The following is a 17,652-nucleotide window of genomic DNA, read 5'->3' as shown; positions in this document are numbered from 1 at the left end:
ATGGTGAGATGGGCATGAGGGTCTGGATGCCCTCGGGCATTCCTGCATTTGGGTCAAGACCTTGAAGCAGGCACGGTGCTCCTCCTGTCTAAGAAGATCACTCAGTGGTCCACTGGTGGTTCCCCCAACAGGGAGGACTGAAGGGCCACCTGATCTCCAGGCAGCCCTCCTGGGGTGCCTGTCACAGCCCCAGCTCCCTGTGGGCTCTCCTGGAAGGCCCCAGCTGGCTCCTTTGTGGACCCTGGTCTGCTTCCCTCACTTCCTGACCACTTTTCCTGGAGAGTGCCACCTCTTTCACCGTGGCTCACAGTCAAAGCCCCTGGCCAGGTTCTGGCTCTCAGGAACCAACCAAAGACAGGACAATGAACAGAAATCACCACACACACGGAGCTTTCAGAGTCCCTGCTGGGTACTGGTCACATCAGAACACGTGACGGCTCCATGCGAAACAGCCTGCAACGCAGTGGACGCCCTGGGGGTGGACACAGAGACCTGTGGCCCCGCCAAGCAGGACATCAACAGTCATGGCCACGAAGTCTCAGGGTCCACAGGCCTTGAGAGGAAAGAGGGGGTGCTTCAGGGATGAAGGGATCCTGCTGTCCTCCTGCTGGGGGTTCTGTAAGTCAGTGACCCCTTGCGAGGTCCACCAGCTCTTGGAGTACCTGGGGCAGGCCTCACCTATCTCTCATCTCTCTGTTGCCTGGACGAGTAAGTGTTTGGCAAATGCATCATGATCCGCCTGGATTAGTCTCAGACTGTCACACAACAGTGAAACAGCATCTCGAAAAGACACAGTCGCCACCTGCCCAAGTGAGTCCCTGAGAGTCCCCAGATAGTGAGCATCACCTCCACCTGGGTGCCAGGTTAGGGACTGATACCTGGCTGCGTGGGAAGGCGGCTGGGCAGGGAAGCCGTGTTTCAGCACAGTGTCAGGGTCCTGGTGCTCTGGGAGAGACACTGCTGACCCTGGCCCCTGCCTACTTCATGCCAGTCACTACGTGCCAGGCAAACAAGCCATGGATACCCCGTATTTCCCAACATACCCATGGTGCTGCTTTTGCCCCTAGAACAAAGTCAGGTCACGGTGAGAGTGACCGTGGAGAGGAGAGGATGAGGAAGGGGAGAGGAGGGAAAAAAAGTGACTGTGAGAAGGACCAGGTGGGCCTCTCAATGTCTGGGAAACTTGCATTTCCTGTGCACATAGCTCAGATGTCTTAAGCTCAGCAGCTCTCTCGTTGGCTGGTCTTGGTCACCACTTCCAGGTTTTGGGGAGTGGGAGGTGACCATGGTAGAGCAGGTCCAGGGAACACATGGCAGGGCTGAGGTGGAGAGGCCGCGTAAATCAAGTCACCACAGATTGGCCCATGCAAGAGAGCTAAACAAGGCCTTTCTGGCACTATCGTAGATACAAGGCCGACATAGAGCCTGGCTCCTCTGAGTGCAATGTCCTAGCACATCACTTGATTGGTCACTCAGTGTCTTAGAACCCTTCAGCTCCTCTGGGCCTCGCTTACTCCAGCAGTGCCACGCCTGTGGCCCTCAAATCTCACAGGTGGCATCAACAGCCCTGGGCCTCCCTGAATGTCCACCTCTGCTCGCGCAGTTTCTTCCCCACTTCTATCTACCCTGGACCCACCCCACACCTGCTCCTCAGAATCCTCATCTTCAGTCTGAGGGGTGGTTCCCAATACCTCCTCCCAGAAACCCTCCTAGGGTTCCCACAGCACCTGGTGCCCACCGTGGGCTCTATATGACTGATGACAGCAGGTGCACCCCATAGGGCGGAGAGAGGCCTCCCTCACTGCTGTGCTGCGCCTCTGAGTCTGGAATCCAACTCCGGGAGACACACTGAGCTTCTTTTGCAAAGGTCCTCCAGGCAGAAGCGATTGAGCCAAAAAGAGAAAACGCCCAGCCAGCAGGTGCATTGACCAGAACTAACCAGCATCAAGGCTTGCTGAGAACCAACACAAGCCAAGCTCCAGGGATAACAGATTACATCCTCTGCTCTCGGAATCTTCACCACTAGCCACTGCAGAAAGTGGTAGGTTTATTCCCACTTTTCAGATTAGGACGTTAGGGTCGGTCAAGATGAAGGACTTGCCCAAAGCCCCACGGTTCTCACTGGAGCAGCCTTTCGCTGCTGCTGCAGAAAGGAGGGCCTGGGAAAGGAAGGGAAAGCAGGAGTGTGTGCCGAGAAGCAGGGTCCCAGGGCCAGGAACCAGGCTGGGCAGCAGTGTCAGCAGGAAAGGACCCCAAGGCCAAAACTGTGCCCTGCTGGCCTAAGATGAGCCAGGCTTCAGAGAAATTTGCAGGGCAGACCAAGCCCAGATTGACTCTGTGGCTGCTAGGGGTAGGGGAGAGGGGCAGGCCAGCTGTGTTGGGAGACAGGCAGTGCTTTCTGGTAGGAGACGTCTAGAAGCAGTGACTGGTGACAGTGCACAGACAGCATGGTGACTGCAGGGGAACTCCTGGCACCGGACACTTTAAAACAGTCAAAATCGTAAATTGTAGGTTCTAAAGAGGTGCTATAGAATGGTGCATTGTATCTCAACTTGAAAACTTTCATTTTAAAAACGCACCAGGAGGTAGGTCCCTGCAGGCCCCTGCTGAGACGCCTGCTTCCCTTCACTGTGTGAAGACTCAGAATTCCTGGACAGCAGGGACCAGCTTGGTCCTAAGTCTGTGGCACCAGGTGCCCGGAGAGGGCCCCATCCCGCCCTGCTGCCCAGTCTCCCAGAGCATCCGCCTCCTTGCTGGGCTGCCAGCACCATCTTCTCAGTCTTCACCACACTCCTCCTCTGGAGTCAGTCCCCAGGAAGAGTGAGGTCACACCACCCTCGTTCCCGCTGCACGTAAGAGAATAAAGTCCCAGCTCCTTCGGAGCCTCCAGGCCCTGTGCATTCTGGGTACTGCCTCCCCCGGCTCTCACCTCATTGTCTCCCCTTACCCACATGAGAGATATGGATGAAATTCCAGAGTTCTGGCCCAGCCCTGTCTATTATGCGCTTTTGGGGAATAAACCAGCAGATACCAGATCTGTCTTGGGACCAACCCAACAGGCTCAACAGGCTAATCCTCCAGCTGCAAGCGACAGCTTTCCATATGGTTGAACTGACTCCTGCCACTTCCCATCCAGCTCCCTGCTTGTGGCCTGGGAAAGCACTAGAGGAAGGCCCAAAGTTTTGGGACTCTGCACCCACGTGGGAGACCCAGAAGAGACTCCTGGAGGACTCAAAGTGAGGGAGGGTGGAGGCGCAGGCAGTGGGGAATTAAGCAGGAATTGACTCCAAGGCCCTGAGTGACTTCCTTCCTTGGCAGCTGCTGGGACCAACACACCTGCTACCACAGGGGCTACTAAGCAGGGAAACGAGGGAGGAAGCAGAGACCCCGGTCAGCACCTTTCTTCCTCCGCTCTGGCTGAGTCGGCTTAAGCGGTCCAGGATGCAGAGGTTCCCTGTAGCCTCTCGGTTCAGACTTGCCCTTGGTACAGAGAAGAGAAGCCAGGCTACCCATTTCCCAGCTCCTGCACGGCTGTGTGACCCTTGCAAGCCATTTGACCTCCCAGTTCCCGTTCCCACTCCCTCCCCCATCCCGAGAGGGAGCTCCAGCAGCGGAGCCCTGGAGACGCGGCGCCTGCCTCTGCTCCACCGCAGCTATTTTTGTCCCATCAGCGCGGGCAGCGGAGCTCCGAGGGGGTGGACGTGTGTTTTCCCTTGAAGGCGCAGGCTCCTTCCAGGGCCTCAGCCACGTGCGTCACGGCGGGGCCGTCCCGGCAGTCACAAGACCAGCCCTGGTCCCCGCGCTGGGGCGACTGTCTGCGGTGGGCTCTGCAGGCGGGGAGACACCAGCGTGTGACGGTGCCTCGGCTCACTCCCACCCACACCTGCAGGAGCTACGCTCCCTGGGGGGCTCCCTGGGGGACTCTGCGGACCATAAGCCCAGCCAGGACTGCCCCAGGAACTTCTGCTTTGCTGAGGGAGACCTGAGCCTCAGCCTCCCAAGCTCTCCTGTGCTGCTCCGTTCTCAGCTGACTTCACCGGAGCAGCTCCCACCCTTGTAGGTGAGTGACCTGTGCGTGTTACTGCTGGTACCCTGACTCAGCTGCCCCATTCGCAGGCTGCCCCATTGGCTCCAGGCTCTGCGCTGTGCGAGTTCCATGGCCTTGAGTCCTCCTAACCACTCATCTACAGCAGGTGTGGTCAGCAGACCCATTTCACAGACTGCAAAACTAAGCTTTCAAGCAGCTTAGTCTGGCTTGCCAGCATGATTTAGCTTATGAACAAGTCTGAAGGGCAGGAATGTGAGGCTTCATGCCTCCTGTGCCCTTACACTTTGTGCCTATTCTCCCAGCAACCCCTCCCTGATGGGAATCAGGCTCTGAGAGAGACCCAGATCACAGAGGAGGGCGGGGACAGACTCCCAAGTCAGAGATCCTGGGGTGGAGGTCCGGGAGCCCCATGGATGTTCAAATGAGGCCGAGTTTGAGAACCGCTGGCCCAGCACATCCCCTCCCCATTCAGCCCACAGCTTGGCTAAATGTCACCATGGGCAGGTGGCACCTGTGTTTGTACACATGGGCTGCAGGCAGAGCCTGGCAAGCAAAGGGCAGGAACAGACTTGGAAACCTTGAGCATCCCAAGAACCCTGGCCATAGGCTTCCCAGTGGCAGACGGGCTTCAGAGCAGGGCTCTACAGTAACCTGTGGAGGGTGGCAAGGCTGAGCCTCCCTTGGCAGCCGGGAGTTGCCTCTGGGAGCCAGTGCTTCTGAAAGTTCTTGGCCAAACAGAGCAAATGCAACAAAAGGACCTGGAAAGCCACATGGCATTGGCCAGAAGAAGGGTAGTCTGGCCCCGGGGAGACCAACTGTCTGTCCCCGGATGCAGTGTCCTGGGACACAGGAGTTTCCTGCAAGTCGAGATGCATGTGTGTGCTTGGGAGGGAGAGGAGGCTGGGCTAACTGTGTTGGGGATGTACAGCGATTCCTTCAGGCATCTATAATCATTGTCTGCACTAACAGGTGTCTCCTCCCTACCCCCTTATCCCTCTTTCCTGGGACACAGCCCTGTGGATCAAGGTCACTTCTGCAGGGAATCCCCTGCCTGGGACTCCGGGGCGCTGCTTCTGCCACTCCCTCTCCCCTGTGGCCTGTCTGGGCCTCCTTCTGCCCTGGCCTAGCCCAGCTCCCTCCCTGCTGGGTTTGGTAGATCTGGACATGATCATGGCATTCTATGGGCCAAAACTCAAATGATTGATCTGACACACAGGATTGCTTCAAAAAAGTTGCAGGAAAATGGGATGAACAGATGAGTTTATCTTGTCCAGAAATCATTTTCTAGGAACTTTTTCAAGACTCCCAGGTACACAATTTCCTTTTAGAGGCTTCATCCACCTGCAGTGACCAATAATTAGCCAGGTAGAGGCTAGGGCCGAGGTCACGCCTGGCTAACAGAAAGTTCCTTTGGGATCTTGTCAATCTCTTTTGGTACTAAGTACCCTCCCCTGTGCTCCCGACTCCCCTGTCTGGCTGGTACCAACTGGGTGATGAATAGTAACAAGGTTTTAAAAGCACTTCTTACTAAAGGGAATCCTCAAGTCAACCCCTGGGGTGGGTGTCATCACCCACAGACGTATCTTATAGAAGAAATGGAGGCTTGAGTTGACCAGCACTCCTGAATCCTTGGAGAGGTGAAGGCAGGGCTAGTTCACTGTCCAGGGACACAGAATCGAGCCTGTGTACCAAGGCTGCAGTATTAAGTGCCCATGTTCCTGCCAATAGTGGCAGGTCCCCGTGTGTCTGTGCATCCACGCAGGTGACCGACACAGGGCTGGGCATGGAACAAGGGGTCAGCAAACAGAACTGGGGGAGGGACAGGCTCCTGCAGGAACAAGGGATATGAGACACCATCGATAAAACAACAGTGCCTGGCACCAGAGTGTCCAGAGAGGTGGCCTGAAGGACACTCCTGGGGACACTTTGTGGGGACCCCATCCACAGGTCCCTGGGCTCTGTAAGGTGGGGGTTGCCGGTTCCCTGGCCCTTGGCACACTTCCCACAGCTGTGCAACAGATCCTGACATGACTGTGGGTGCTGCACGGGACCTTGAGTGATTAGTCTGAAACACCTCGTTGCTTGGAAAGACAACGCGTTTCCCAGGGTTGAACCATGGACTCTCTGGGAGACACTTGGGCTGCAGACCGTGTGTCTGCACTTCACAATTGGCAGAAGCTGTGGATGTGGCCACGGCCTTGACATTTCCCGGGCACTACTTGTGTGCAGGGTTCTGGGCTAGGCGCCAGGAAGACCAGGAGAAAGCAGCAAGCATTCTCTGCCCATCTGCCTCCTGGGTCCTTGTGCCCACCATGGCTGCAGGCACATCAGCCTCCTACACCTCTCCTCCTCACCCTCGGGTTACTGCCCCTCTTCCTGGGTTCACAGTGCCAAGCAATGACTCTCCTAGTTCAAGCCTGGTCGCATGGCCAAGGCCAAACCGATCACCTTAGTCCATTTCATAGGCCATTGTGATTGGGCTGGGAATGGACATCTGGCCCAAGCCACTCCAGTGAAAATCAGCCCCCTGACTTTTATTGGACACTGGGAAAGAGAAAGTGCCAGCGAGGGGAGACTGCTGAAAATGAGGCTGAAGGAATTCCAGAGTCAGAGTCTCTGGTCTAAGAGCAAAAGCTACCCAGGAAAAAAGCAGCAGCAAAGAGGGAGGTGGGCATCCAACAGTGCTGTGCTTGGATGCCATGGAACCAGCAGTCCTGCAGCCAGCATATTCTGACGCTTGAGACAAAACCGAGCAGCTCCTCCGTTCTGCGTCGCTTAATCCACTTAACATGCCTCTTGGCTGCCTGCAATGGGCAAGGCCCTTCTATGGTCTCGAACCACAGCTTATCCTCCCCTGCAGGCCCAAAGCTCAACTTTGAACCTCACTGAGCCCTGGCTGGCCTCCTCCCCTCTTGCACAGTCCCCCTAGCCTGGCTGCTGGCCCTCAATGGTATTCTGGTGCCTGAGTTATCTCTGGAGTTCCCCCCACCCCCTAACTGGACTCCAGTCTGGAAGCTCGGTTCTCATCCATCCTCTACACTGTCAGCAAAATGAATGTCTCTGAAAGAGCTGAAATAAGTTCAGCACTTGCCAGCCTTCACACCTGCCTGGGTTCACCACTGCCCAGGGTGGAGTTTCATCAGGAGGGACCCACGTCTCCAGGCTGAAAGGCACCTGACACTTGTACATCTGGGCAGCTACAAGACACGGGCTCCTGCAAACCTTGTAGGACAGAGGAAGGGTCGGCATGCTGCAACCAGGGCCTTTGCTTTGCTCCGTCATTCACTTCCCTCCCTTCAAACTGGAAGGGAGGCCCTGCGCTCCAGGTGTCCCCACTGCCCAAGCTGGACTTCTTGCAGATTCTCATGGTCACCTTCTACCAGTGCAAGTGACACTGGCTTCTTTCTTCAGAAATGCCTTTGTATCCCACAAATGTGAGTTGACTTAAGGGGAAAAACGAGGCACCTGCCAAGTGGGTGGACTGGCCAACCATGGATGCCATCTACCCGGTCAGACACGTGGGGCCTCTCTCCTTGCCACACCTTTAAGCCCTGCTATGGTGTGGATGGGGTTGTCCCTGCCGAAATGCCTGTGGAAACTTGGCTGCCAGGGCACCAGGCTTGGGAGGTGCAGCCTGTGGGAGTCAGAGGTTGATACTTCCTGAGCACAGGGGTGTGTTGCCACGGAAATGGATCCCAGCCCCTGCGCCCCCCTCTTTGGCACATGTCTACTTGCCCTTCCAGCCCTATCATGGCTTGGCCAACCTGTCACAGACTTGCCAACCTCTAGAGCCAGGAGCCCCCAAACCCTAAACCACCCAGCCCTGGGGACTCTGGTCCAAAAACAGGAAATGGGTGGATACAAACCCCCCAACCCCGAGGGTTTGGCTTGCAGGAGAAGTCCCAGGGAGGCTGATCACAGCCAAGGCCCTGCCCATACCAGTCTGTCTGCCCTGCTGCCCTTTCCCCACAGCCTAGCTGACAAGGTTTCAACCTGAAATGAGTCCATTGATTTTTTGAAGACCCTGGGTAAAGTCACCATGTACAGGTGTGTCGTCTTGCCTGACAGTGCACTTGTGGTGTAGCTGCTGACCACGCCTGTGTCCTCTTGTCCATCCTCTGAGATTTACAACCAGACAGCCTCTCCTGAAGGTGAGAGATGCCAGAAGAGCAGAACAGAGATGCACCTGTGTCAGGCCCAGATGCTCACCCAGCACGAGACAAAACAAACGAAAGCGACGCTTGCCGGGGCTGGGCCCAACCAAGTACAGACTGCAGTGAAGCCGTGAAGGTGCACTTGAAAACCAATGCCGCGGGTAAAGTTGGAGAAGGAAGTTTGAGAGCCACAGCGGGTCCCAGGCTGCCAGAGGAGGATGGAGACATGGAGGGGCCTGGGCATCAAAAGGCAGAAATGGGCACCAAATGCCAAGAGACGCTGCATTATTGACTGGACACCAGCCAGCCACAGCACCGCCTCACCAAGGTTATTGAAGACCCGCCCCACGTGACTCAACAGGGACGTGTTTAACGAGGCAGAGCCAGGCACGATGGCGGGCGTCCTGCAGCCACACCGAGTGATGAAACCAAACCCCAGACTCCCTGTTCAGAGATTCCATCGGCCTGCCATTGCACGTAGGAAACTTCACTACGTCAAGGCCGAGGCCGAGGCCAGTGCTGGCTAGAGAAACACTCCTTTGTTTGAAGGGCCAGGCCATCAGCTAGTTTAAAGATGCCCATTGTCCGGCGAGGTCCTAGCAGAATCTTGTGCAAATGCTAAAAGGCCATCGGGTCACTTTGCTCCCATAACCCTGCTTGATTGTGGTTCTAGCCTTGTGGTTCCCTTCAACGGGAATTAAAACGGAAAAAACAAAACTGTGTGAGTATGTGTGTGTGTGTGTGTGAGTGAGCATGTGGAGGGGTGCTGAAGTCCAGCCCCTGTGCAAGTCTGGCCTCCTCAACCATGCAGGCCCGGGCACTCATCAGATGGAGATTGACTGTGATCTGATTAACTGACGGACAGCATCCTTGTCCAGCTCGCAGGAGCCTTCTGTGGGAACGGCGTTCTGCAGACTGCAGGGGAAAGTTTAGCCTTGGCTTCCCTCCTGCTCGGCCAGTGGAAAATTACAAAGGAGGCAGGGCTGCCCTCGGCCTTGCTCCCTGGATCTTCCCCGGACCCAAGAAAACGCAAAGAGAAACCTGGAAACGAAAGGAGCCAAGACTTACCTGGGGCTGACAGGAGCCTGGGAGGCGGTGGGGGCGGGGGTGGTGGCGGCAGTGGGGGAGGGGGGCGGCACTGGCAGATGTGTTGGCAGCTGTCAGTCACCTTGGAGCAGGACCTCTGGGGCTCAGCGTGTGTCACCTGCGGACATGAGCACACCTGAGAGATGCGGCCCAGATGGGCCCCGCCCACTCCAGTGCCCCACAGCACTGCGACCTGGCACACTTCAGGGATGGGAGGAGAGAAAGCAGCTGGGTGGCTTCAATGGGATGTAGGTGTGCCAGGCTGGCCTGCGTGGTCGGAAGATCACAGCTGCACACCCAACACAGCCTGGGACCAGCTATGGGGCCCTGGGCAAGTCCCTGGCTGTGTGTGCAGGGATGGACAAGAGCATGAAGGTCACCTGGCGGACTCTCCAGGAGAGCGGCCATGATGTCACACCTAGCCAATGGCAGGAGCTGCTTCTGCCTCCTCAGCCTCCCAGGCTTCACTGCCGTTCCCTTCCTCCTGGCTTCAGCCCACCTTCCTGTGCCCACTGGGGGGAAAGGTCCTCCCCAAGGGGAGGGTGCTCACTCGCCCAGGCCTCTGCCCCTGTGGCCCACATGATCCAAGGGCACTGGGCCGCTCTCCATCACCCTGAGTGGCTGTGAGGGCCCCACCCCAGGGCACTGCCCAGCCTGCCCCACGTCCTCCTCCCTGGGAGTGCCAGTCCACCTTTGGGTGACCCCTGCTTCCCACAGTCTTCACCATGGGATTCTAGCAGGAGACGTCAACAAACGAGTGGAAAATAGAACGAAAAAATAAGTGTACTTGCCACCAAGAAAAGACGCGGTTTTTCTCATTATATCCCATTTTCCACGAACTTTGTGAAGACCTCTCATATGCAAAAATTTCAGATTTTTTTTGTCCCCAACATACATGTTTCTATTTCATTTTCATGAGCATTTGGAAGCACCTTTGTCAGCACTATCAGACCAGGGACCAGGCCTGCCCCCGTCCCTCCCAGTGTTACAAAACAGCTCCTAAGGGAGTGCCTAGTGTTCGATAAATTCTTAGTGAGTGGGGTCGGGTTTGTGTTCCGGCGGCCCCATTTCCCATCCAGTTCCTTGCTTGTGGCCTGGGAAAGCAGCTGAGGACGGCCCAAAACCTTGGGACCCTGCAGCTGTGTGGGAGACCCAGAGGACACTCTTGGCTCCTGGCTTCGTATTGGCTCAGCTCCAGCCATTGTGGCCACTTGGGGAGTGAACCAGCAGATGGAAGGTCTTCCTTTCTGTCTCTCCTTCTCTGCCTTTCCAATAAAAATAAATAAATCTTTAAAAAAAATTCTTGGTGAGTGAATGTGAATATTGGAAGCCAGGCCGTAATCCAGGCATCTTGCTCTCTGGCCTGTTGTATCTTGGTTTCCTTGACTGGAGTAGCCAAGGTAGAGAGGGGAGGGGCTGTGCCTTTGGGAGTTCCCAACCCCATCTGCCCCTTAGACTGTCTTATGTCTCAGAAACCCAGAATCTGAATGCGCTAGGGGGAGCTACCCAGGTTCCAAGTCCACACGGGGAAGACCTGAGCACGCTGGTCATGCTGAGTGCCTGCACCCCAGCCTTCCGAGGGGCTGGTTACTCCTGAACCTGGGGTTTGGCGCTTCTCCCAGGGACCAAACTGATTTAAAGGCACTGAAGGGTGAGTTGCCAGCCACCCAGCACCCCCCATTAGTGACCCGCTCTAGTTATCATCTCTTGGGGAGCAAATCCCCCAAAAAGACCCCCAACGTCCACAGACTGGGCAGGGTCATGGTGGGCAACAGCTGGTGTTGGACAGATGGGTCTGCCTGAGCTCAATGCCGAGGCAGCCAGGATGCGCTCACTCACCAGCATCTACTGGTTTTAAAGGACCACTGCCTGCATCTCAGATCCTGGGACACAGTTTTCTTCCCCTGGGCTTCAGACCTGCTGGAGCTCCCATGGGTTGGCTGCCTTTGGGGGCCCTTGTGTGGGTGGGGGGGTGAAAGTGGCTGGGAGGTTCTGTGTCCCCAAATGCTGACCCCCTGAGGCCATCTCTATGGAAGCAGTACTTCCCAGCCCCCGCCCCCGGTGTTGACAGAGTTCAAAGACGCAGTGATGTTCTGCGAGTGGCAGCAAGGGTGCAGGGGTGCGTGAGCGTTTACCGTGAAGAGATGACAGGTGTGGAAGCAAGGGTCAAGTTTGACACCGAACGAGGAGGAAGGGAAGGCACTGGATGCTCAAGGTGTCTGTGGTTCCCGGTCTGTGGTGTGAAGGGCCCGTCGTGGTGCGGGCAGGCACCACAAGCTGTATCAACTTTTCTCATGGAGGTCAAGTCTGGCCAGATGTCCCTCCTCCAAAGGGGGCCCTCCATGGGAGCTGCCTAGTTGTGTGACCTCGGAGCCTCCCACAAGGACTGTTGCCTTTCCAGCCCGTTTACTTTCTACCTGCCCCCATCTCTTCATCCTGGAGCCCCTTTTGTCCCGTAGCTTGGGACAGCCAGGGTGTACCCATGCAGTCCCCCTCCCCCAATAGTGGAGCCCTACCTGCTGGCACCACTTCCTCATCTGCACCCTCCCTGCTGTTTGATGGTCTCTATCTCCCCCACCATAATGTGGGAGTCTCGGGACAGCCAGGTAAGTGAGTCTGTACTGTGTGGCTCCAGCATGAGGGTGAACCCCAACCCCTGTTGGGTGTCAATTGTGAATTCACACCCTAACCCTAACCCTTACCCTACCTCTAGTCCTTAACCCTAACCCTATAGCTAAGCTTAACTTTAACCTTAACCCTAACCCTATACCTAAGCCTAACCATATACGTAAAGCCTAACTCTAACCTCAACTCTAGTGCCATGCCTAAGCCTAACCTTAATCCTAACACTGGAATAGCTAGGAGAGGCAATTCTCTTCCACACTCACTTGGCAAAAACAACAGGCCCAGTGGGAGCAAATCCGGGATTTGCAGGGTGCTCAGGATCCAATGGGTGCTCAATGAGAAGGTATACAGTGTGTGTGTATGTGTTAGGGGTGTAATCCACTGGGGAGGGGAGGACATGTAGGCTGTCCCTCAGTCCCCAAGTCCAGGTCCACTTGGGGTTCTGCTGAGCAGGGTTGTGTTCAGTTCAGCCAGGCAGGTGAGCCCCGGGGGCCAGGGGCTTGTTTGAGCACCTGGCTTGGTGCTAGCCTGCCAGCTCTCAGCAGATCTTGTTGAAAAGGGAGCAGAGGTCCCTGGACAGAGGTCTGGGTCTTGCCAGCAGCCCACAGGCCAAGAGCTACTAAAGCTGTTTCCTGGGACCCCTTGTACTTCCTGTCATCCGCCCTGCTGCGTCCTCCTGGGGCCAGAATCCGGCCAGCTGCTGTGGGCATGTGGACTTGCTGCCTGCTGTTAGACTGAGGGGGCACAGTGCCACATGGCTGCCAGGGCGAGCCTAGGACCACCACCCCCTCAGCCACCAGCCCTGTCTGGCGAACAGGCACAATTCGCAGGTTTGGTGGATGTTGCCTGTATCATGGCCCTTGCTCTCGTCTGCTTTTCTCCATTTCCCTTCTGCCACCATGAAATCTCCCCTGGGTGGCACCTGCCTCTCACCAGGGTTGCCAGGGAATCTTGGATACACCCCCAATACTGTACGGGACAAAGCGGCGCTAGAGACCATGTCAGGGCTCAGTGTTCGTTGGCTACGCCTGGCTGCCCCGCTTCACACTGGGTCGAGACTTCTAAGAAAGTCCCCAGTCCCAGGGGCATCAGGATCACATCCAAACTGCAAGTCCCCGCCAGCAGCCTTCCCTGCCCTTGACTCCTCTGGCCACGGGCTGTCCCTCTGCTTGGTCACTTGGCCTCACTGGCACGCTGCCCCCTCAGCCTGATCCACTCTGGCCCCAGGCCGATGCTGTCCACCCCCACTGGAGCTCTCTTGCCTCAGATCCCTGGCTTCCGCACCCGACAGTAGCAGACTCCCAACACAAGTGCAGGGACTCCTGAGCTGGTGCACGAAACACACGGCCACATATACAATAGGTGCCCAATCGATGCTGCTGGGTGACTCTAGAGGGAGTTCAGTATCACTCGGGCCGGGCGGCCCCTGCTCAGTGCAGGGCACAGCCCCGTGAGCCCAGGGCACAGCCCCGTGAGCCCAAGGCACAGTCAGTCTCCCTGCTTTAGGAGAGTGACCGGCAGGATGATGGCTTCTGGCACCTTCTGAGGAGCTGGCCCAGTCCCACAGTAACTCGCTGAGACACGCCGCTGTCACACCTAATCAATCAGCCAGCCTACCATCCTCTCCCCTTGCCAAGAAACAACAAAAAAGAATTGTCTGGAAGTGAACTTGGAAGAACCCTAAATCACAAAAGCTCAATGCCAGATGCGTGAAAGAATGCAGGGAGCAGGCAGAGGTGTGGCAGTGGCAGGAAATGGCTTTGGACTTGAACGAGGGGCCTCCTGGATGCCCAGCAGCAGCCCTGGGGGCCGGTGGGAGGAGGGGAAGCCCTAGCTCTTAACTCACCCAGGACCCCATCCTGGATGCACTGTCGCATTGCCCCCCCCATCAGTTCGCTGTTCTGGGGGGGACTCTGCTGGCCAGAGGCTCCCAGAGGCACAAATAGCCTCAAGTTCTTTCTCTCGGCCTGTCCATTCGAGAAACACCTGTGAAGTGACAGGTTTTATTGTCACCACTTACAGGCAAACAGCCAGCCTTACTCACAGACTCCCAAGGTCTGTCTGCTCTGCCCTGTGGCTCTGGAGTCAGCTTTTCAGCTTCAGGATCAGCACATCCAGTCTAGAACTTCATTCCTGGGGTCCCTCTGTCCCTGTCATCCGTAAGAGACCTTTTCCCAGAGCCTTTAGCCGAGCTCTCTATTGGATCCTTTTCTGATTGAGTTGTGAGACAGTTGAGGCCGACTGAAGCACACACACCCGGAGCCACTGACGCAGGGACCACCGTCCTGGCCGAGGGACCTGACTGTGCAGCACTGCCTGCCTCCCACTCGGGTCCTTCTTTGGGGGCAGGGGGCACAGTGCAGAGTGGGAGTGGGTTTCCTGTTTTGACCCTGCTAGTTCACCCAGTAGAATTTTTGTCTCAGGGACAACTGCCTTTATCACATGGCTCTCTCTCCTAGCTAAAAGTCTTCCAGAGACATGGAAACTAACCAAGTGAACACACACACACACACACACACACACACACACACACGCGCGCGCGCGCTCTAAACGTAACCCCGGGATGAGAAGTAAGCCAAGAACTGTACAAGGGATGCCTGGTCCCAAGCCCCTGAAGTGTTTAGAAGTGACACAATCCTGATGAAGCACAGCTGGGCTTCAGAGCTGCTGTTTCACACATTCAACAAAGCTGTCAATTCCAAAAGGAAAACAATTGTGAAACAGAAGACTGGGCCTGGTGCTGGCATGGGGTGGAGCTGCCAACCAGCTCCAAGTCCCTGGCTATCTGGGGAGTGAGTGGTCACCCAGGCCAGCCATCAGTGGCACTGACCCAGCTGGTTCCCAACAGGGTCTTTGGGTCAGCTCCTGGGTCGCAGCCTGCTGGGCTGGCAGCCTCGCCCCATTGCTTCCCTGGTGTGTCACTCTTACGGCATGCACTTGCACCATTCCCAGTCCCCAAAGGGCCAGCAGGTGAACATCAAGCTGTAGTGACTCTAGCCTGGGTCCGTCCAAGTCAAGAAGTGGCCCAGAACCTTCAGAAGCTCCAGCTACTCCAACATGGGTGATCATCAAACCACCTGGCAGGTGGGAGGGAAGAGTGGTACTACTACCACGTCCATCACTAGTGGCAGCCGCCACTTCATGCTTCTTATGGGGCTGCCCAGGGAATCCTGCTTTACCTCACCAGTACTTCTGGGGGCACCTTCACAATGCAGCAGCCAAGGTCTGGAAAGGTGAAGTGTGTGGCCCTGCTGGTGAAGGACAGACACAAGGGCCACCTCTTCCTGCCCCATTGCGGCACTGTGAGCCATGTCACCTCTCTCCAACACCGCAAGGACTCCCTGGCCTCTGTCCTGATGCCCGGAGGAGCTGGGGGTGAGGCCCATGGACACTTCCTTCTGACTTCTTGAACCAGGGGCCAGTGGGCACTGTGCACAGATCCCTGCCAAGTTTGCCAGCGACTGGGGTGGGAAATGAAGAATGCACAGTTCCAGAGCATTTTGCCATTTCAGACTTGCCTCTTTCTCATTTCTGTCTTCCTCCCAGCAGCCCCTTTGCACCCAAGACCCCGGTCCTGCCACAGCTGAGGCCTGGCTCTGGAGCTGCATTTCTGCAGAGCCAGCAAAAGAGGAACCCTAGCAGGTTTTTGTAGCTAAAACTCTCTCCAAACTGGGGTGACTGTGAGAAGCCAGAGGAGGGGAAGTCTGGGGATGGGAGCAAACTGTCCCCTCTCCCGCCCCAGCCCTAGAGGCATCCCGCCACTGCCCCTCACCTGCACGAAGCCCCAGAGTGGATGGAGCGCGCAGTGCAGCAGCAGAGAGGGCCAGCAGCAGCCACGGCGCAGCACCAGGTCCCGGAGGAGCATCTCGGCTCGCAGCGCCCGCTGGAGCGGCCAACTGTCAGGGGAGCAAGGCTCGGGTCAGGCGGACGCGCCGCGAGCACCTTCGCCGCTGCGCACCGGCACACGTACCAGCCCCGGGGCAGCGGGCACGCCCCGCGCTCCCTAACGCCCTGGCCAGCCGAGTCTGCACTTTCACTGCAGCCTACACACTCACCGACCTTTCGTGCACTCACACCCCGTCCTAGGCACACGACCCGGATCAGCGTGTGCACCGTGGCCCGCACGCGCACGCTTCCCGAACCCCGTGCAACCTACAGAGCTCGCCCAAAACAACTCGTTGTCACCGTGAGCATACTTCAAATCCGGCGGGCACCACGCACCCTGCGCGCACCCTCACAGGCACAGTCGTGCACCACCCACGGACGCCCGTGCATACTCGTGGACTCTGCATGCCCAGCACCGCGAAATCACACGCAACCTGCACCCTCTCTCCCGGCCGGCCTCACTGCGCACACCGCAACACTCGCACCTCCGTGCGTTGGCAGTCCCCCGATCCCCGATCACTCCCTCCTCCCCGCCCGCACCTCTCTAGCGCCTCAGGCCACCTCCGCGGGCGCTGGCCCCAGCAGATCCGTACTGGGAGAAGGAAGGTCCGCGCTGTCCCCGCGGCGGCTGTTTCCCCGCCGGACGGCCCCCATTTAAAGCCCGCCGCCTCCCCAGTCCCCCGCCCTCTAGGCGGGGCCTCCGTTCTCACCCTGGCGGCTGCGCGGGCGCCTGGGGGCTTCACATGCCGGGGAGGAGCGCCGAGCACTGGAGCAAAAGTTTGCGCGCCGCTTGGGCCTCCGGGGCGGCTGAGTCGGGGACCCAGGCGCAGCGCGCTCGCTCGGGACGCAGGGCGCGGCGGCTCCGGACTGCGCCTGGCCGCGCGCGGGGCGGCACCCTGCGCCCAGGGCCGGGGCGGGCTGCCGAGGCGGAGGCAGAGGGCGGGTAAAGTCCCCCCGCCCCGAGACGCCTGGAACCCGCCGCGCAAGCCCTCCCCGCACCGCCCGGGTCCCCGCCCTTCCCCGGGGCGCCGCACGGCTGGCCGGGTCGCTGGGGTACCGAGCTCTTCCCGCCCCTCCCGCGGCCGGGCCCGGAGCCGCGGGCTGGGGCAGCAGGGCCGCGGGCGGAGGCGAAATCAATAATGCACGAAAAAGGGCAACAGACGTGAGCCGAGCCCGCGCCTCGCCCGCCTCCCGCCAGGGACTGCGCTCCCGCCCGCGCTGCCCGCTGCCGGCGCTGCTGCAGTGGTTCCTCGTCTCCATCTAGCGAGGCTATTGTGTATTGGGCGCTTAATAATTTATTTCTTCACCCTGGAGGCCGAGAAGTCTCGCTCTTGCCCTGTCTCCCTGGGGGAACAGATTTATGGAGACCCCTTTCGCATCCACCCTGTTGCTTTTCTCCCCAAAGGCCTCCCAGGGGCTGAGCCAGCAGGTGCAGGCCACTCATGTCCCCCACACCCGGGAGGTCCAAGTGCCTGATCCTGCCATTGGGGCCCAGCAGCAGAATCTCCCTCCCCAGGCCCCGCCTCCGTCTCCCCTCCCGCCCCCGCAGCCTTCCACTGCTGTAACAGCCCTGGGGAAAATCTTCCGGTCCCCAATCCTTGGCTCTGTGACAGGCGAGATTATCAATAAGTCTTGGGGACGTAGTGGGTCCCACCTGTCCAATAAGCTAGAGGAAGCAGACGCAAGGCCTCTCTGCTTGGGAAGTGGAGAGGAAAAAACATTTTGCCAGCATTTTGGCAGATGTTCTGAAGGACCTTTTTTTAAGTTGGTTGAAAGAAACAGGTGTCTGGGACATAATTGATTCCCTCTTTCTCTGTGGGCAAGACTAAGTCACCCTTGGCAAAAAACCTCTGA

General features: G+C 57.7%; 1 protein-coding gene across 3 annotated transcripts in view; it reads right to left on the bottom strand.

Annotated features, from left to right (window-relative positions):
- Positions 1–16,917, bottom strand: part of PRIMA1 (proline rich membrane anchor 1) — a 36,821-nt gene extending 19,904 nt beyond the window's left edge. Inside the window, exons 1-3 of one of the 3 annotated variants that reach the window (XM_058655504.1) lie at positions 16,509–16,917; positions 15,686–15,809; positions 9,271–9,406 (exon numbers count right to left, since the gene is read on the bottom strand). In XM_058655504.1, coding sequence (XP_058511487.1) covers positions 9,271–9,406; positions 15,686–15,778 — 229 coding nt within the window. In that variant the 5' untranslated portion in view covers positions 15,779–15,809; positions 16,509–16,917. Of the gene's footprint in view, positions 1–9,270; positions 9,407–15,685; positions 15,810–16,338; positions 16,461–16,508 lie in introns of those variants that run through there. The other 2 variants (XM_004584318.2, XM_058655503.1) reach the window with 2 other exon arrangements.
- Positions 16,918–17,652: the final 735 nt, after the last annotated feature.

The sequence above is a fragment of the Ochotona princeps genome, chromosome 26 (assembly GCF_030435755.1).
Source record: "Ochotona princeps isolate mOchPri1 chromosome 26, mOchPri1.hap1, whole genome shotgun sequence".
Lineage (NCBI taxonomy): Eukaryota > Metazoa > Chordata > Mammalia > Lagomorpha > Ochotonidae > Ochotona > Ochotona princeps.
Note: the sequence above shows the minus strand (reverse complement) of the source record. Positions and strands in the feature narration are given on the sequence as shown.